This window comes from Macaca thibetana, chromosome 14, assembly GCF_024542745.1.
Source record: "Macaca thibetana thibetana isolate TM-01 chromosome 14, ASM2454274v1, whole genome shotgun sequence".
Classification (NCBI taxonomy): Eukaryota; Metazoa; Chordata; class Mammalia; order Primates; family Cercopithecidae; genus Macaca; species Macaca thibetana.
Window position 1 is genome coordinate 18906516 of NC_065591.1, and position 20088 is coordinate 18926603.

General features: G+C 45.4%; 3 protein-coding genes across 22 annotated transcripts in view; 2 read left to right on the top strand and 1 right to left on the bottom strand.

Annotated features, from left to right (window-relative positions):
* ATG13 (autophagy related 13) overlaps nt 1-2472 on the bottom strand; it is a 57373-nt gene extending 54901 nt beyond the window's left edge. For 9 of the 18 annotated variants that reach the window (XM_050757598.1, XM_050757593.1, XM_050757585.1 and 6 more), the window contains exon 1: nt 1856-2472. The gene's annotated coding sequence lies outside the window, so the exon portion shown is untranslated. Of the gene's footprint in view, nt 1-692; nt 848-1374; nt 1491-1855 lie in introns of all 18 variants that reach the window. The other 9 variants (XR_007719288.1, XM_050757595.1, XM_050757590.1 and 6 more) reach the window with 3 other exon arrangements.
* HARBI1 (harbinger transposase derived 1) lies at nt 2472-16970 on the top strand. Of its 3 annotated transcripts, none has more exons than XM_050757633.1 (3): nt 2472-2852; nt 3364-4177; nt 16381-16970. In XM_050757633.1, exons 2-3 carry the CDS (start codon nt 3508-3510, stop codon nt 16758-16760), a joined length of 1050 nt encoding a protein of 349 aa, XP_050613590.1. In that variant the 5' UTR covers nt 2472-2852; nt 3364-3507; the 3' UTR covers nt 16761-16970. The 3 variants fall into 3 exon arrangements, with proteins under 3 accessions (XP_050613590.1, XP_050613588.1, XP_050613589.1); XM_050757631.1 differs by having other exon boundaries at nt 2483-2626; XM_050757632.1 differs by having other exon boundaries at nt 2507-2584.
* Nucleotides 9507-20088, top strand: part of AMBRA1 (autophagy and beclin 1 regulator 1) — a 218057-nt gene continuing 207475 nt past the window's right edge. Inside the window, exon 1 of the mRNA XM_050757527.1 lies at nt 9507-9526. The gene's annotated coding sequence lies outside the window, so the exon portion shown is untranslated. The remainder of the gene's footprint in view (nt 9527-20088) is intronic.

Genomic DNA, 20088 nt, shown 5'->3' on the forward strand with positions numbered 1-20088 from the left:
TGCTGGGATTACAGGCTTGAGCCACCCTGCCTGGCCCCTTCAGAGGATTTTTAATAAACTGGCCCACACTTACTCTTTAGTTAAAAGCAAGAAATTGGCTGGGCGTGGTGGCTCATGTCTGTAATCTCAGCACTTCAGGAGGCCAAGGAGGGCGGATAACCTGAGGTCGGGAGTTCAGTAACAGCCTGACTAACATGGAAAAACCCCATCTCTACTAAAAATACAAAATTATCTGGGTGTGCTGGCAAATGCTTGTAATCCCAGCTACTCGGGAGGCTGAGGCAGGAGAATCGCTTGAACATGGGAGGCAGAGGTTGCAGTGAGCCAAGATCGCGCATTGCACTCTAGCCTGGGCAACAAAAGTGAAACTCCACCTCAAAAAAAAAAAGCAAGAAATCTACCTTCCAAGGACATTAAAAAAAAGCAGCAAATTATTTAAAATAACCTTTAAATCCTTTTAGAGACTTAAAATCCTTTTAAAGATTTAAAACCTAAACTTTACAAAGGTTTGATTCCCTCTGAGCAGCCTCCTTTGCATTCTTCTTAGCTACAGTACCTCTATTCTCTCATAGAATACTTTCAGTTTTTATTGGTTTCCACAATTTGATAGGAAGCAATGACCAGCAACTCTATGCACTCTCGTCTGCTAAACACATGCAGGAAAAATGATGGTTTATGTAAATTCATCTTACTTAGCTCCACATCCCATGCTGGAAGTTACTTTCGGATACTCCACACCTAAAATTCAGGTAAACTTCCTTTGAGATTAAGCTCCTGGGCCGGACTCTGTGGTTTATGCACATAATCCCGACACTTTGGAAGGCTGAGGTGGGATGATTCCCTGAGCCTAGGAGTTTGAGGTTAAAGTTAGCTATGAAGACGCTACTGTACTCCAGCTTGGGTGACAGAGCAATACTTTATCTCTAATAATAAAAATTTTAAAATCTGAAAAATTAAGACTTCACCTGAGCTGATAAATGCAGAGTTGAAAACAACAACAAACCTTATAACTGAGCTGGAGCCACTACATGCACACATGAAAAGGAATAACAGTCATAAAATAACATACAAAATCTGGAAGCTAATTTAGTGTAAAGGAAGAGTCTGTTGTTTCTTATTATAATACATTTCCCACTAAAGGTGTCCAATAAATTCTATCACCTTACGAGATGAGTTTTAAACTACGTGTGTAATGAGAAAATAGGTAATTTTTTAAAATCTCTTTTTTCTTTTGGGCTGCGGGGTGGCGAGAGAACAAAGAAATACTAAAAGTGAAATGCTACGCTGAATTGATCAGGCTAACTGGGAACTCACTGGAAAAGTGAAAACGAAAATGAATTAGTGATGAGCTCAAGAAGGTGCTTAGCCACTTACCCAGAGATTTATTTAATGAGAATGGATCGCAGGTTTCCACAGGTCGTTCCACTGACAGTAAGAAGACAGTCGTGAACCTTGGGTCCCTTTTTTCACTAGTCAACAGTCACCCTCACCTACACGCGGAGTACATATTTGGCACTCAACAAATCTTGATTGAATGAAACCCTACCTCACTCATACTGGCACCCAACCCCGGAGTTATGGCCCCCCAAATTACCTCCAAAACGCCTGACGACCTAACCCAAAGAGCAGAAAAAGTAGAGAGGAAACCTCTAGGGGTGGAGGGGATTCTCTGTCAAACAAGCAGGGGCCAACGGGGCCTAGACCAACCCAACTTCCCATAGAACACTCAAGGGCCCAGGGGATTGAACCGTGGCTAATCGACTTCCACGAAGCAGCAGCCAAGGGGACGCAGATCCACAGCCTCCCACTCGGGGGCGCTGAGAGATCTCGGGGTATCCCCCCCAGAAGTTAGTACCTGCGAAGCTGCGGCACAAAGTGTGGCTCCGGGCTCTCATTACGGAGGCCGGGACCTGGGACCGGCCAGCCGCGTCTCCTGGCTGAGGGTTCCGCGCTCCGGAGCTGCAGTGACCGTACACGTCGCCTATAGACACCTAAGGCTTCGGAAGGGTCCTGGCTCGCAGGCCCCAGACGTTTTGCTCTTAGGACTCCGCGAGTTGTCGCACCCACGTCGACTGGCGCTCTTCAGTGCTTCCCTCACTGGTTAAGCGGTCACTCCTGCCTTAAGCCCAGCAGCCGGTCGCTCTCCGGCGCCGCCATCGTTAGTGTTTGTTTTCATCCGCTTCGGTAATGGCCGGGGGCGGGGGGTGGAAGAGGGCTATGGGGGAAAGCCAGATGCCTAACTTTAGTCGCACTTTCGCTACAGTAATGATGCCCTATTTATTCTTTTAGTCCTCAAAATCTCCATGAAAGTTGATTTTCTTTCCACGTAAGCTTTGTTCTCTAATCTTTCTAAGCGACTCAAGGTAAAATAAAGACGGAAAGGAGGTGTTTGAGAGAGAGAGAGAGAGAGAGACCGTTTGGGTGATGTGTGGAATATGCGGAGACGAACCGCAGGTCGCGGTGGCAGCGGCAGTGAGGACGCGGCGTGGGGCGGGCCCTGACGCGGAAGGGGCGGTGCCGCTGTTGCGCGCCGTGGCGGCCTGTGTGCAGTAGCCGGTTCCGGAGGAGGGTCCAACCCGGCTAGGTGGGTGGGGAGTGTGGCTGTTAACCTGGCAGCCGCGGAGAGGTGGGTGACGGGCCTGGGCTAACTGAGTGTCCAGCGCAATCAGACTTTGACATCCGTTTTTAGGGTGCCCTTTAAAAGTGGCGGAGTCGTCTCCCAAACCTGGTTCGGCCAGCCTCTTTTTCGCTCCCGACTTCCAATGTGTCTGGTCTTCCCTACTTCCTGGCCCTCAGCTTCGCGATTTGGAGTTCTTGGAGTGAGGGAAAAGCCTTTTGTTACAGCACACAGTGTACGTCCATAAGGCTGGGTTGTGGACTTGTTGTTGTTGGTTTTTTGTTTTTTGTTTTTTTGCCCCTTCTTTTCTTGTTAGACTGGTTTGAGCACCCCAGCATCTGTCCTGTACTTATCAGGTAGAACCAGAAGTTTTTGGATAATGAAACCCGTGACCAATTCTTACCCAAGGTGGTTATGACATACGTCAGCTGCTTCTTGGCCTATATAGTTAGGAGCTGACCTCTTTTACCTTGTGAATAATTATGTCATCACCTCCATTATTATTTTGGTGTTCTCAATTGAAATGCCAGGCATTAAATGAGCCACAAAGGTTAAATTCCCATTATCCTTCAATCAGAGCAAGCCTGTCGTGCAGCCATGAGTTAGTGGAGAAAAATCCAGAGTTGTAAGTACAGTACGTTTTGCCTCAACAAAATGGAAATTTGCAGAAAAGGAGCTGCTCCAGCCTTTGAGTCACTTTAAAGTCTTTGGTAGGTTTCTAATGTTTTTTCTTTTAACATTTACAGAGAGAAGATTATAAATGGCAGAGCCATTTAACTGTGGTTAGCTGTTGGATTCTGATACTTTCTTAAAAATACCTTCCTGCACCAACATCTTCATTGGAAACAGTTCAGAAAAAGCAGAGGAGAGAGACAACTTTCACATTTACCATGGCTATACCAATAACAGTGCTTGACTGTGACCTCTTGCTGTATGGCCGTGGTCACCGGACATTGGACCGTTTTAAGCTGGATGATGTGTCTGATGAATACTTGATGTCCATGTATGGGTTTCCGCGACAGTTCATTTATTACTTGGTGGAGCTCTTGGGGGCGAATCTTTCCAGGCCTACTCAGCGATCCAGGGCTATTAGCCCAGAGACACAGATCCTTGCAGCATTGGGTTTTTATACCTCAGGTTCCTTCCAGACTCGGATGGGAGATGCCATTGGAATCAGTCAGGCGTCTATGAGTCGTTGTGTTGCCAATGTCACCGAAGCACTTGTGGAAAGGGCCTCACAGTTCATTCGCTTTCCAGCTGATGAAGCCTCCATACAGGCTCTGAAGGATGAATTCTATGGGTTGGCAGGGATGCCAGGGGTGATGGGGGTAGTTGACTGTATCCATGTGGCCATCAAGGCACCAAATGCTGAAGACCTCTCCTATGTGAACCGAAAAGGCCTGCATTCTTTAAACTGCCTGATGGTGTGTGACATTAGAGGGGCACTAATGACCGTGGAGACAAACTGGCCAGGCAGCCTACAGGACTGTGCCGTGCTGCAGCAGTCTTCCCTCGGTAGTCAGTTTGAAGCCGGTATGCACAAAGATAGCTGGCTTCTGGGTAAGTTTGCAAGTGTGAATTTTCATTTTGTTTGGAGGCATAGAAAAGTTATGTAGGCCGGGGGCACACAGCCCCAGCACTTTGGGAGGCCGAGGTGGTGGATCACCTGAGGTCAAGAGTTGGAAAGCAGCCTGGCCAACATGATGAAACTTCGTCTCTACTAAAAATACAAAAATTGTCTGAGCATGGTGGCAGGCGCCTTTAGTCCTAGCTACTTGGAAGGCTGAGGCGGGACAATCGCCTGAACCCAGGATGCAGAGGTTGCAGTGAGCCGAGATAGCGCCATTGCACCCCCGCCTGGGCAACAGAGCAAAAACTGCATCTCAAAAAAAGAAAAGAGCCGGGCGCGGTGGCTCAAGCCTGTAATCCCAGCACTTTGGGAGGCCAAGACGGGCGGATCACGAGGTCAGGAGATCGAGACCATCCTGGCTAACACGGTGAAACCCCGTCTCTACTAAAAAAATACAAAAAACTAGCCGGGCGAGGTGGCGGGTGCCTGTAGTCCCAGCTACTCTGGAGGCTGAGGCAGGAGAATGGCGTGAACCCGGGAGGCAGAGATTGCAGTGAGCTGAGATCCGGCCACTGCACTCCAGCCTGGGTGACAGAGCGAGACTCCGTCTCAAAAAAAAAAAAAAAAAAAAAAAAAAAAAGAAAAAAAAGTGGCTATGCGGGTAGCTCATGCCTGTAATCCCAGCACTTTGGGAGGCTGAGGTAGGCAGATCACCTGAGTTTGGGAGTTCAAGACCAGCCTGACCAACATGGAGAAACCCCGTCTATACTAAAAATACAAAATTAGCTGGGCGTGGTGGCGCATGCCTGCAATCCCAGCTACTCTGGAGGCTGAGGCAGGAGAATCGCTTGAACCCAGGAGGCAGAGGTTGCAGTGAGCCGAGATCGCGCCAGTGCACTCCAGCTTGGGCAACAAGAGCGAAACCCTGTCTCAAAAAAAAAAGAAAAAGAAAAATTATGCAGTGGAGTAGAATGAGATATGGGAGTCTGTAGAGGTGAATCTCAGTCCTGTCATTTTTTTATGAGACCTCAGATGAGAATTTTCTTAGCCTTAATTTTTTAAAAATCAACATTTAATAGACATTATTAAAACTTTAAAGCATACTATTAGAGCCAGTACAGTGGCACGTACTAGTACAACTGGTAATTGTAATTCCACCTACCGGGGAGGCTAAGGCAAGAGGATCACTTGAGCCTGGACCTTGAGACCAGCCTGAGCAAGATAGCAAGATGCTGTCTCCAAAACAATTAAACATTTTTTTCTTATTTTATTTTGTGTAGAGGCAGAGTCTCACTATGTTGACCAGACTAGTCTTGAGCTCCTGGCCTCAAGCTATCCTCCCATTTTGGCCTCTCAAAGCTCTGGGAATGTGACTGTGAGCCACCACACCCAATGTAAAAAATATTATTATTTTTTTTTTGAGACAGAGTTTTGCTCTTGTTGCCCAGGCTAGAGTGCAATGACGCGATCTCGGCTCACCGCAATCTCCGCCTCCTAGGTTCAAGCAATTCTCCTGCCTTAGCCTCCTGAGTGGCTGGGATTACAGGCATGCACCACCATACCCAGCTAATTTTGTATTTTTAGTAGAGATGGGGTTTCACCATGTTGGTCAAGCTGGTCTCTAACTCCCAACCTCAGGTAATCTGCCCATCTCAGCCTCCCAAAGTGCTGGGATTACAGGCGTAAGCCACTGTGCCCAGCCAAAAAAATATATATATAAACAAATGTATTTTATGTTATTTCACCCAGCTTTTCTACTCCTAAGAATTTATCTTACAGGTATAGATTTATACATGTGAAGCCGGGCGCGGTGGCTCAAGCCTGTAATCCCAGCACTTTGGGAGGCTGAGACGGGCGGATCACAAGGTCAGGAGATCGAGACCATCCTGGCTAACACGGTGAAACCCCGTCTCTACTAAAAAATACAAAAAGCTAGCCGGGCGAGGTGGTGGGCGCCTGTAGTCCCAGCTACTGGGGAGGCTGAGGCAGGAGAATGGCATGAACCCGGGAGGCGGAGCTTGCAGTGAGCTGAGATCCGGCCACTGCACTCCAGCCCGGGTGACAGAGCGAGACTCCGTCTCAAAAAAAAAAAAAAAAAAAAAAGATTTATACATGTGCAAAACAAAATTGCATACAAGAATTTTTATTGCAAACAATAGCTGCAGCAACAAAAACAACCTTATAAAAACAATCCTGTCTGGGTGCGGTGGCTCCTGCCCGTAATCTCAGCACTTTGGGAAGTCAAGGTGAGAGGGTCACTTGAATCCAGGAGGTCGAGATCAGCCTGGGCAACAAAGTGAGACAGTGTCTTTCAGAAAAGTAATAATAATATAAACAAGTAAACAAATAAATAAAACAATCCCCTGAAATAAAGCCAAAATACTGCTGGACACGGTGGCTCACGCCTATAATCCCCGCACTGTGGGAGGCCATGGAGGGCGTATCACCTGAGGTCGGGCGTTCAAGACCAGCTTGGCCAACATAGTGAAACCCCTCCTCTACTAAAAATACAAAAATTACCAGGGCATGGTGGCACGCGTCTGTAATCCTAGCTGCTCAGGAGGCTGAGGTAGGAGAATCGCTTGAACCTGGGAGGTGGAGGTTGCAGTGAGCCGAGATCATGCCACTGCACTCCAGCCTAGGCAACAGAGCGAGACTCCGTCTCAAAAAAAAAAAAAAGCCAACATACTTATCAGGATTGTCCAGAATTGTTTAAGTATTGTACATCCATACAATTGAGCCTTATCTGGCTCTGTTAATTGTCTGTAAAATGATTAATCTGATACCAACCACAGTAATATCTATTGTGAGGATTAGGTAATATATATGAAAGTTCCCTATAAAGTATTGTACAGATATACAAATGTGGCCGGGCATGGTGGCTCATGCCTGTAATCCCAGCACTTTGGGAGACCACGGTGGTGGATCACCTGAGGTCAAGAGTTGGAGTTCAAAACCAGCCTGGCCAACGTGTTCAAACCCCTTCTCTACTAAAAACACAAAATTTAGCCGGGCATGGTGGCGCATGCTTGTAGTCCCAGCTACTTGGGAGGCTGAGGCAGAATTGCTTGGGCCCAGGAGGCGGAGGTTGCAGTGAGCTGAGATCATGCCACTGCACTCCAGCCTGGGCGGTGGAGCAAGACTCCATCTCAAAAAAAAAAAAAAAAAAGGCCAGGTGCAGTGGCTCATGTCTGTAATCCCAGCACTTTCGGAGGCCAAGGCAGGTGGATCACCTGATGTCAGGAGTTCAAGACCAGCCTGGCCAAAATGGTGTGAAACCCCTTCTCTACTAAAAATACAAAAAATTATCTGGGCGTGGTGGTGGGCGTCTGTAATCTCAGCTACTTGGGAGGCTGAGGCAGGCGAATTGCTGGAACCCAGGAGGCAGAGGTTACAGTGAGTCGAGATCATACCATTGCACTCCAACCTGGGCAACAAGAATGAAACTCCATCTAAAAAAAAAAAAAAGTAAGAAATTATTTTTGCGTTATTGATTGTCACTGTGATATCTGCATAAAAATGATAGTAGACAATGCATGTACACAATTCTTATGGTAGCAACTTACTTCACAGACCTGCCCAAGTTCCATTGGAAAGACTGGCTTACTGTTATGAGTAGGACAAGAATCTATTCAACAGTAAGCAGTGTGAACCAAGGTGACCGTACAGCTTTGAGGAGTGAAGTTAGTTAGCAGTGATAAAACCCTTGAACCCAGCAGCTTAGTTTTTTGTTTTTGGGGGTTTTTTTTAATGTGCTACTTTTATATGAGCATCAGGACAAGGATTATCTTGTATACAATATATGAGAGATGACAACTATGTGAAGGATTGGAAGACTTCTCTAACTTTTGTTTTTTTGAGATTGGGTCTTGTTATGTTGCCCAGGCTAGTCTCGAACTCCTGGCCTCAAGCAATCCTCTGGCCTCAGCCCAGGCTCGTAATACCAGTAGCTGGTATCACAGACATACACCACCACACCCAACTAATCATAACCTCTAATCATATCTACATTGCACAGGCTCATAGCACAGTGCTTACTATGAGTTGATGCTTAGGAAATATTTCTCTTTAACATATTTACTAGCACTTTATAGAGAAACCTCCCATGTTCCGAGTGGGCGAAGACGACACTGATGGGTGTAGAGCTGCCAGGGTACCACGTGTAATATCTTGGAGCTTAGTGAATTTCTTGATTGTTGCTTGTCCATACCATTTTTAGTGCGCCACCTTCTTGCTACGCTACTGGACCTTTATCTTAAACACACCTTTTGCCTATTTTGAGCTTTCAAATTTTATTTTCATACAACTCACATCAAGAAGTGTGGGAAAGTCTATTTTGCAATTGTCTCATCTGGCCGTTTCTTCTATAGCTGTGGGACTACTTGGTTTCCAAGCTGATTTCTTACGAATCTCTTCACTTTGGTTCCCCCCCCATATTTTTTTTTTTTTTTTTTTTTTTTTGGTGACAGGGTCTCACTCTGTCACCCAGGCTGGAGTGCAGTGGTGTGATTATGACTCAGTGCAGCCTTGACCTCCTGGGCTCAATTTATCCTACCTCAGCCTACTGAGTAGCTGGGACTACAGATGCACACCACCATGCTGGGCTAATTTTTGTATTTTTGGTAAAGTTGGTGTTTTGTCATGCTGCCCAGGCTGGTCTCGACCCCTAGGCTCAAGCAGTTAGCCCACCTTGTACTCCCAAATTGCTGGAATTACAGGCATGAGCTACGGCACCCTGCCCAGTTCCCTAACTATTAAGCTAGCTAAAACTTAGCCCTTAGAATTTGACAGGCAATATTGTAAGCATTTTGCATCAATTATATCACTTAATGCTTATACAAACTCTTTAAGAGTTAAATAATAATATTAACATTTTTACAAAAGAGACTGAGGGACGTAACATTTAAATCTCTTGTGTTTCAGTGTTTAAATGAGATCATAGTACGAATTATTCTATTTGGCAAATATTCCTTGTAAAGACTTCAAGATCATGTAGGAGGTAGTGATTTTCTTTTTCTTCCCACTTTGGGATCCAAGATTCATTTGGAATTATGACTTTAAAGTAGTTTTTTACATTGTTTATAGTACATAATTGAAAATTAGTAAAAATTCTGATAAATAACTTTGCTGATTCCCCTCTCTACAGAAAGAGTAGGAGTGGGAAAAATGGATATTGTAGCAACATTTAACAAATGTTTATTTTTTATATTTTTTTGAGATGGAGTCTTGCTCTGTCACTGAGGCTGGAGTGCAGTGGCGTGAGGTTGGCTCACTACAAGCTCCGCCTCCGGGTTGACACCATTCTCCTGCCTCAGCCTCCCGAGTAACTGGGACTACAGGTGCACGCCACCACGCCCAGCTAATTTTTTGTATTTTTAGTAGAAATGGGTTTCACCATGTTAGCCAGGATGGATCTCCTGACCTCGTGATCCACGTGCCTCGGCCTCCCAAAGTGCTGGGATTACAGGTGTGAGCCACCACGCCCGGCCTGTTTATTATATTATATATACACACATACATTTTTGAGACAGGGTCTCACTTTGTCACCCATGCTGGAGTGCACTGGTATCATCACAGCTCACTGAAGCCTTGACCTGGGCTCAGTTGATCCTCCCACATCAGTCTACCAAGTAGTTGGGAGCATAGGTGCTTGCCGTCATGCCTGGCTAATTTTTTTTTAAATTTTTTGGCTGGGTGCTGTGGGTCATGCCTGTAATCCCAGCACTTTGGGAGGCCAAAGCAGGCGGATCACCTGAGGTCAGGAGTTTGATACCAGCCTGGCCAATATGGTGAAACCCTGTCTCTACCAAAAATACAAAAATTACCCAGGCATGGTGGTGGGCACCTGTAATCCTAGCTACTCAGGAGGCTGAGGCAGGAGAATCGCTTGAACCCGGGAGGTGGAGGTTGCAGTGAGCTGAGATCTGGCCACTGCACTCCAGCCCGGGCGACAGAGCGAGACTCCATCTCAAAAAAAAAAAAAAAAAGTAGGAGTCCGGGTCTCACTGTGTTGACCAGGCAGGTCTCAAACTCCTAAGCTCAGCTGGTCCACCTCAGCCTCCCAAAGTGCTGGGATTACAGGTATGAGCCACTGTGTCTGGTCAGCAAGTGTTTATTAAAGCTAGTTTTGGTATGAGGCACTAAGAAAGCTTCGAATATACCTGTGGAAGTTGAAGATGTAGAAACTGATTTCCTTAGTCTGGGCGTGGTGGCTCATGCCTGTAATCCCAGCATTTTGGGAGGCCAAGGTGGGTGGATCACTTGAGGTCAGGACTCCTTGACCAGCTGGTCAACATGGTGAAACCCCGTCTCTACTAAATATACAAAAAAATATACAAAAATTAGCCGGGCATGGTGGCATGAGCCTGTGATTCCAGCTACTCAGGAGGCTGATGCAGGAGAATTACTTGATCCTGGTAGATGGAGGTTGCAGTGAGCGGAAATCGTGCCTCTGCATTCCAGTCTGGATGACCGAGTGAGACTCCATCTTTAAAAAAAAAAAAAAAAAAAAAAAAAAAAAAAAAGGTGGCTCACACCTGTGATCCCAGCACTTTAGGAGGCCGAGGCAGGTGGATAATGAGGTCAGGAGTTCAAGATAAGCCTGGCCAAGATGGTGAAACCCCATCTCTACTAAAAATAGGAAAATTAGCCTTGTGCTAATTTTAGCCAGGTGCTAAATCCCAGCAATTTCGGAGGCTGAGGCGGTCAGATCACCTGAGGTCAGAAGTTTGAGACCAGCCTGGCCAAGATGGTGAAATCCCATCTCTACTAAAAATACAAAAATTAGCCAGGTTTGGTGGCAGGCACCTATAATCCCAGCTACTCGGGAGGCTGAGGCAGGAGAATCGCTTGAACCTGGGAGGCGGAGGTTGCAGTGAGCTGAGATCACGCCATTGCACTCCAGCCTGGGGGACAACAGTGAAACTTTGTCTCGGAAAAAAAAAAAAATTATCAGGTGGGATGGCTCAAGCCTGTAATCCTAGCACTTTGGGAGGCCAAGGCAAGCAGATCACCTGAGGTCGGGAGTTCAAGACCATCTTGGCCAACATGGTGAAACCATGTCTCTACTAAAAATACAAAATTAGCCGGGCATGGTGGTGCACGCCTGTAATCCCAGCTACTCGGGCAGCTGAGGCAGGAGAATTGCTTGAACCCAGGAGGCGGAGGTTGCACGGCGATTCTACGACTGTACTCCAGCCTGGGCTCAAAAAAAAAATTTTTTTTTAAATTGCCAGGCATGGTGGCGTGTGCCTGTAGTCCCAGCTTACTTAGGAGGCTGACTTGGAAGGATCACTTGAGCCCAGAATTTCAAAGCTGCAGTGAGATATGATCGTGCCATTGCACTCCAGTCTGGGCAACAGAGAGAGACCCTGAATAATTCATATGAATAGACAGATTTGGAAAACGCTGGTCTCTAGAGGTTGTGTGGACAATGGGAGTAATTATGGGAAGATTGGCAGGATTATAAGGAATGACAAAATGTTAACGAAAGAGAGAATAGATAGCTAATTGTATTTTTGTTGTTTTTTTTGAGACGGAGTTTCGCTCTTGTTGCCCAGGCTGCGGTGCAACGGAGCGATCTTGGCTCACTGCAACCTATGCCTCCTGGATTCAAGCAATTCTCCTGCCTCAGCCTCCTGAGTAGCTGAGATTACAGGCGCCCGCCACCATGCCCAGCTAATTTTTGTGTTTTAATAGAGACAGGGCTTCACCATGTTGGTCAGGCTGGTCTCAAACTCCTGACCTCAGGTGATCCACCCACCATGGCTTCCCAAAGTGCTGGGATTACAGGTGTGAAGCCCTGCACCCGGCCACCTAATTGTATTTTAAGAAACAACCCTCAGGTTTGAGGAACAGTTCTAGATTTCTCAAACCTAGAACTAGCTGTGATCCTCCAGCCTTTTTTTTTTTTTAGCATTATTTTTCCTACAGTATTATCCATTCCTGTCCTCATTCTCATCTGTCCCTTCAGAATGCATTATCTAAATTCCCTTCTAAATATACCTATTCCTGCAAACAATTCAGCCTCAGTTCTTATTTCTTTAGCTCTTGGCCTAGTCCTATTAAAGCAGCTTTGGGTAAGATCTGCCAGAATGTCTTGTGGATGACTGATCATATAAGCAATTGTAATCTGTTTAGCAATTCTGATCCTAATCCCCTCTTGAGTGTCTGTTTTCCAGTGGTGCTTGGTTTATAACCATTTAGTGAGGGTAGAGCAATTTTACAAAAGGTCTCCTTTAGCTTTTCCTGTATATCTCCTCCATTTAAGACTCATACCATTTCTTAGAGAAACTTTAACAAGTATCATTTAGCATCTCCAGGTTTCAGTATTTATCTTATATACTTACTTTATTCTCTTTTACAGCATTATACTCTTCTTTTATTATGCTCTTGTTTTAGTATTTTGAGTCTGAAATTAGCATTTGGTGACTAGGTCTTTCTTTTGCCTGACATATCAAAGGATGACAGACATATACTTTGATCTTCTCATTTGAAAAATGAGTTCAATATCTAACCTAGCAGAGTTGGGATTGCATAATAAGAGATAATCTTTTTTTTTTTTTTTGGAGACAGTCTCACCCTGTCGCCTAGGCTGGAGTGCAGTGGCGTGATCTCGGCTCACTGCAACCTCCACCTCCCAGGTTCAAGCAGTTCTGCCTCAGCCTCCCAAGTAGCTGGGACTACAGGCACGCATGGCTGATTTTTGTATTTTTAGTAGAGATGGGGTTTTGCTGTGTTGACCAGACTGGTCTCAAACTCCTGACCTCAGGTTATCCGCCTGCCTTAGCCTCCCAAAGTGCTGGGATTACAGGCATGAGCCACCGTGCCCAGGCTGATAATCTTTAAAAAGTACCAGCTGGGTGTGGTGGTCATGCCTGTAATCTCAGCACCTTGGGAGGTGAAGCGGGAGGAATGCTTGAGGCCAGGAGTTCAGGATCAGCCTAGCAACATAACAAGACCCTGTCTCGGCCGGGCGCGGTGGCTCAAGCCTGTAATCCCAGCACTTTGGGAGGCCGAGACGGGCGGATCACTAGGTCAGGAGATCAAGACCATCCTGGCTAACACGGTGAAACCCCGTCTCTACTAAAAAATACAAAAAACTAGCCGGGCAACGTGGCGGGCGCCTGTAGTCCCAGCTACTCAGGAGGCTGAGACAGGAGAATGGCCCGAACCTGGGAGGCGGAGCTTGCAGTGAGCTGAGATCCGGCCACTGCACTCCAGCCTGGGCGACAGAGCGAGACTCCGTCTCAAAAAAAAAAAAAAAAAAAAAAAAAAAAGACCCTGTCTCTACAAAAAGTTTAAAAATTAGCTGAGTGTTGTGGCATGCGCCTGTAATCCCAGCTACTCAGGAGGCTGTGTTGGGAAGATTGCTTGAGCTTAGGAGTTTGAGGTTGCAGTGAGCTGTGATCATACCACTGCACTTCAGCGTAGGTGACAGAGTGAGACTCTGTCTCAAAAACATTAAACTAAACTAAACTAAATAAATATTGAAAGTTAGGCCAGGGTGTGGTGGCTCACGATTGTAATCCCAGCACTTTGGGAGGCCGAAGGGAGCGGATCATGTGAGGTTGGGAGTTTGAGACCGGCCTGGCCAACATGGTGAAACCCCCATCTCTACTAAAAATACTAAAATTAGCCAGTCACGGTGGCATGTGCCTGTAGTCCCAGCTACTCGGGAGGCTGAGGCAGGAGAATTGCTTGAACCCAGGAGGCAGAGGTTGCAGTGAGCCGAGATTGTGCCACTGCACTGCAGCCTGGGCGACAGAGTGAGACTCCGTCTCAAAAAAAAGAAAAAGACAAGAAAGTAAAAAAGAAAAAAAAAAAGTACCAGCACAGTACATGCTACACAGTAGGCGTTCAATGAGTCGTGGATACTATTTTTCATTATTATTTATAGCATCAGTTTCTTTTTTTTTTTTTTTTTTTTTTTTTTTTTTTTGAGACGGAGTCTCTCTCTGTCGCCCAGGCTGGAGTGCAGTGGCGCGATCTCGGCTCACTGCAAGCTCCGCCTCCCGGGTTCACGCCATTCTCCTGCCTCAGCCTCCCGAGTAGCTGGGACTACAGGCGCCCACAACCGCGCCCGGCTAATTTTTTGTATTTTTAGTAGAGACGGGGTTTCACCGTGGTCTCGATCTCCTGACCTTGTGATCCGCCCGCCTCGGCCTCCCAAAGTGCTGGGATTACAGGGGTGAGCCACCGCGCCCGGCGCATCAGTTTCTTAAATTCATTATTTAGTAGGGTTATGTTCAATGAAAAAAAAGGTTATGGCCGGGTGTAGTGTCTCACGCCTGTAATCCCAGCACTTTGGGAAGCCTGAGGTCAGGAGTTTGAGACCAGCCTGGCCAGCATAGTGAAACCCTGTCTCTACTAAAAACACAAAAATTAGCCGGGCGTGGTGCAGGTGCCTGTAATCCCAGCTACTCAGGAGGCTGAGGCAGGAGAATTGCTTAAACCTGGGAGGCAGAGGTGGTAGTGAGCTGAGATTGCACCACTGTACTCCAGCCTGGGCAACAGAGCAGACTTGGTCTAAAAAAAAATAAAAATAAAAAGTTATATCTGGGAGGGGAAAAGTCAGCTAAACAGTAAATTTGAAAATTCTGTGAGACTTCTTAGATATTTACAGTTAATCCATTTCTTAGAAATGTAAGCTCCTGCTAGGCGCTGTAATCCCAGGGCTTTGCGAGGTCAAGGTGGGTGGATTGCTTGGGCACAGGACTTAAAGACCAGCCTGGGTAACGTCGTGAGACCTCCTCTTTAGAAAACATTAAAAAAATTTGCCAAGCGTGGTGGCACATGCCCGTGGTCCCAGATATTCGGAAGGCTGAGGTAGGAGGCTGGAAGGTTGAGGCTGCAGTGTACTGTTAACACTCCACTGCATTCCTGCCTGGGTGACAGAGCAAAACTCTGTCTCCAAAAAAATAAATGTAAGTGCCTAAAAGAAATGAGCCCTGTATGTTGGGAACAGTGCCTACCACTGTCTGAACAGTCCAGAACGATTTACTGAAATTGATGGTGGGGCCGGAACACAGTGGTATGCAAACTGGTACTCCAGGGGCTATTTGTCTCTCAAATTTCTAAGAGGTTTTGCCTCTATGTGGGACATCTCATCTGCCAGATGTAGGGACAGTGAGTCAGGACAAGAAAACATTATACTAACATTGTGTTGTTGTATCAGGACATTGCACCCCAGTTTTTTGTTGTTGTTTTGTTAGCACTTCCTGGGATCATTTGATAAAGAAGTCACTTAAGGAGAATGCCTTGTGTGTATTTTTTTAATTGACTTCTGAATTCATTTCCTTATCACTATTACTATTTGCATGACTATATGTATGCTCTCTTTGTTCATGTGAAATTCTTCCTCTTACAAAGGCATGGTTCTAGTAATTGTGATATATAGGAAGGCAGAACACCTGAGTTCTGATCTCTGCCATAAGTGCTCGGACTTTTATCTTATTCTTCTCAGCACTGGGACAATAAATTACTATAGTCCATGAAATCACCTGAAATCCCTTGGTAGTGCTTTTAGACTTGAAATTTTGAGGGTAAAGTTAAGACTTCCCCTCACAAGTGTTTTGGGATCTCTCGGCCGAATTTCATTCTTGCTCTTTAGAGATTTTAAAGATTGGCATGCTATTTGATTTTATTTGGTTTTATTAAGCCTTTTATTAAATAACAATATTAGGAAAATGCAGGAATTTTATTTTATTTGAGATGGAGTTTCGCGCTTGTTGCCCGGGTTGGAGTACAGTGGCGTGATTTTGGCTCACTGCAACTTCTGCCTCCCATGTTGGTCAGGCTGGTCTTGAACTCCTGACCTCAGGTGGTGATCTACCCGCCTCGGCCTCCCAAAGTGCTGGGATTACAGGCGTGAGTCACCGTGCCCGGCCAAATGCAGGAATTTTATTTCCTCCAGTGCCTTCACCTCCTTTCTACATTCTTTCATATTTGGCTTCCTTTAGGTGCCAGCATTTTTCTCTGTCGATTTTTACCAACAATATTCTCAGCCAGAACTCGTGTCTTTCTGCTCCTGGCATTGGCATGATTTCTTTTTTCTGCCTGGTTTTTCTAGTGTGCTTTAGCACCAGAGGCTGTTGTATTTTCTTGTCCATTGTCAGTATATGTTTTCTGAATTTCGCTTCCTGTTTGTATTCCACTTATAGTAACTTATGATTTCTTTGGGCCTTCCCCACAGGTGACAGTTGCTTCTTTCTTCGAACCTGGCTCATGACCCCACTTCACATTCCTGAAACTCCAGCAGAATATCGCTATAATATGGCCCATTCTGCAACTCACAGTGTGATTGAGAAGACTTTCCGAACCCTCTGCTCCCGATTCCGCTGCCTGGATGGATCCAAGGGGGCACTGCAGTACTCACCAGAGAAATCCAGCCACATCATCTTGGCCTGTTGTGTTCTCCACAACATCTCCCTGGAGCATGGGATGGATGTTTGGTCCTCTCCAATGACAGGACCCATGGAACAGCCCCCTGAAGAAGAGTATGAGCACATGGAGTCCCTGGACTTAGAGGCTGACCGTATTCGTCAGGAGTTAATGCTCACTCATTTTAGCTAATGTAGAAGGTGGAGAGGAGGGAGACTTCCCAGGAGTTGTGACAGACTTTCTTCCTCATCACCTTCTACACAGTTCCATCATCTAGCATGACTCAGTATTCAGATACTTGTCATAAACTGACATTTAATCTGTGTGTTTTGGTAAGGTTGGGGCTATGCCGGAATATCTTGATTCATTTGCAAATGCATTAAACCGAAACCAAGACAGCGGTTACCTACTGTGCAGTGAACTCCAGGTTGAGTACCACTAATTTGAAAGCTCAGTGGTTGCAAACATTTATGATTGTGCCTACGAAGTCATAGTAAAGGTCAGGAGTTCAAGACCAGCCTGGCCAACATGGTGAAACCCCGTCTCTACTAAAAATACAAAAATTAGCGGCCGGGCACGGTGGCTCATGCCTGTAATCCCAGCACTTTGGGAGGCCGAGGCGGGTGGATCACCCGAGGTCAGGAATTCAAGACTAGCCTGGCCAACATGGCGAGACCCTGCCTCTACTAAAAAGTGGCAGGTGCCTGTAATCCCAGCTGCTCGGGAGGCTGAGGCAGGATAATCGCTTGAACCTGGGAGGCGGAGGTTGCGGTGAGCCAAGATCGTGCCATTGCACTCAGCCTGGGCAACAAGAGTGAAACTCCGTCTCCAGAAAAAAAAAATCAGCCGGGCGTGGTGGTACACACCTGAAATCCCAGCTACTTGGGATGCTGAGGCAAGAGAATCCAGGAGTCGGAGGTTGCAGTGAGCTGAGATCGTGCCACTGCACTCCGGCCTGAGTGGCAGAGCAAGACTCTTTCTCGAAAAAAAAAAAAAGTCATAGTAAAGGGGAAAACAGCATATAGTCAAAACACTTTTTTGGTTTCAATTATCTGCAGATTTCAGATGAAAACAATATTTACATAGGCCGGGTGCGGTGGCTCACGCCTGTAATCCCACAATCCCAGCACTTTGGGAGGCCAAGGCGGGCACATCAGGTGAGGTCAGGAGTTTGACACCAGCCTGACCAATACGGTGAAACCCCATCTCTACTAAAAAATACAAAAATTAGCTGGGCATGGTGGCATGTGCCTGTAATCCCAGCTACTCAGGAGGCTGAGGCAGGAGAATCGCTTAAACCCAGGAGGCAGAGTTTGCAGTGAGCCAAGATCATGCCATTGCACTCCAGCCTGTGCAAGACTCTGTCTCAGAAAAAAAAAAAAAGAAAACAATATTTCCTTGTTCTGGATTATCTGGGTGGCATTTTAGTTTTTCTACTTTGTTGCCTATATAGGCATAATCTGAGGCAAATGTGAAGAGAGAATTTCAGTTGGGGAATGGTCTTCTGACAGTAAATGGCTACTAATCCCAGTCTCCAGCTTTGTGCTTTTAAGAGGATATTTTAAAGACAGTCAGAAACCTCCATCTTTAGCCTGTCTGCAATAATTGGACTGTGACTTGGACCTAAATCCTAGGGAGAACATCTGGACTCCAGTTTCCTATTTCCAATCCTGAGTCGGAGTTAGAGGCTAAATGGGTTTAAGAACCCAATCAGCTTTAAAAAGGCAATTTGAATATAGATAAAATAGCAAGCTTATGCTTTACAGGCCATCTAAGGACTGAGAGAGATTGATGAGCAATGCGGATTCACCCAGGTTCAGACACCTCACATTCAACTAGATCACATTTCTTACAACTGTGATGTTAGAAAGTCTGTTTGGTCATTCTGTTTTGAAATTCCTTGTACAAAAGGAAGATTCAGGGAATAAAGAAGGCGTGTGAAAGTATTAAAAAGGAGAGGTAATAGGAATATAATTTGTTGGCTTGAAATGAATTCTGGCGCTAGACCTTGGATATGCGGAGTGATGGACAGAATTTCCCAAGAAATAAATAATCCCCTAGCAAGTCTTGTTCTAAAATTACACTGATATAAAAATAACCTGATTAGAATAATGAAAGTGTGAATTAGGTTCACACATTGGTGCCTCTGCTGGGACAAAAAAGAGACTTTCCTGAGGGTTGTCTTGTTCCCAGTTTCTCAGCCACTCACCATGTGATACCTCTGACTTGTCCTCTTGGATCATTTCCTACCTCCTGCCTTTGGCAGTGTTAATCTGGTGATTTTCAAAGTAAAGAAATGAACAGCTGATGACAGAAGAAATTTGGAAATAAATTGAGGGTGACTCATCCTCAAGATTAAAAACAATTATGGATTATTATCTGCTGTTTTATTTCTACTCCAAATGCTATTCACCATCATTATCCTGCTCTATAAAGAGAGGGTCCATTTGGCAGTAGGTTGTGCTTAAAATGTACAGGGATGTCATTGAGGTGGGAATGGACAATGAAGAGTTGGCTAGAAACATTAACTATTCATTGTGCAACAGAGGTGCCTGGTTACATTTTTTTTTCTTTGTAAAGTTCAACTTGTGACACAAGCTTGCTTTGTTTCCCTCATAAGGCAATGTTTTAATTCTCAAGGTCTTTCCTTTTTAAGTCTTCTAAGATGGGTATTTTCCCCATAAAGTTTTGGTTGTGTTTGGTATATCCCATCAGGAAAGGGTTACTGCCAAACATGTATCATAAGTGGCAAGGTGAAGTGTGATCATGGAAAATGCCTTGCATTTTAGCCTTACATAACTACATTTAAGGAAAATTGGAGTTTTTCACAACTCACTAGATGGTGACATAAAAGACTGAGTGGGATGGACAGTCTTGGAGAGATTTCAAAAGCAATTTCAAGTCTGTTTACTTGCACACCAAAGATAATCTAAGTGCTGAGCTGACTGAACATTGGCTGACAGTGTTTTTTCCTGGGAGCATTTTATTTTCTAATAATCCCACAGGGAAACTCTTCAGATCTACACGTTTAACCTCCTTTCAACCTGTAGTTTTGCAGGCCAGGATTTCTTTTTTTTTTTGGTCATTAGTTATTTCCCCAAAATGATGTAGGGGAAGGATCATGGTCTGTACTTCCAGATTGCCAAGGGTATCTTCATAGGGGCTTTTTATAAGTGTCTGAGAAAGCTTCTGCCTTTGTGGTCCTTAGTGTGGATTTATAGCTTTTTTCTGGCATGGTTTTGGGAAAGAATCAAGGATTTTCTCCGTCTTATGTAAGCCTTATTTTCCCATAGATAACTCCATCTGGCCAGCATAGTAGTTTTCCAGATTTACCCTTAGATGTTTCAAGGCAGTAAGGTCTCAGGATATATCAAGGGAAAACAATATTGGGTGACCACCAATTTACCAATTCCAAATTATACAAAAGAGGGACCATAAACATATTCTTGGTTTAAGTTAACTGAATAGGGATGAAGGTGTTTTCCTGATCCTAGGACTGTAAAGGATCTAGGCCAAGTTA

Excerpts from the sequence above, each read along its gene's own strand:
- HARBI1 (XM_050757633.1), top strand. The coding sequence starts at position 3,508 with ATGGCTATACCAATAACAGTGCTTGACTGTGACCTCTTGCTGTATGGC. Across the intron at positions 4,178-16,380 it reads CAAAGATAGCTGGCTTCTGG|GTGACAGTTGCTTCTTTCTT; the intron begins GTAAGTTTGCAA and ends CCTTCCCCACAG.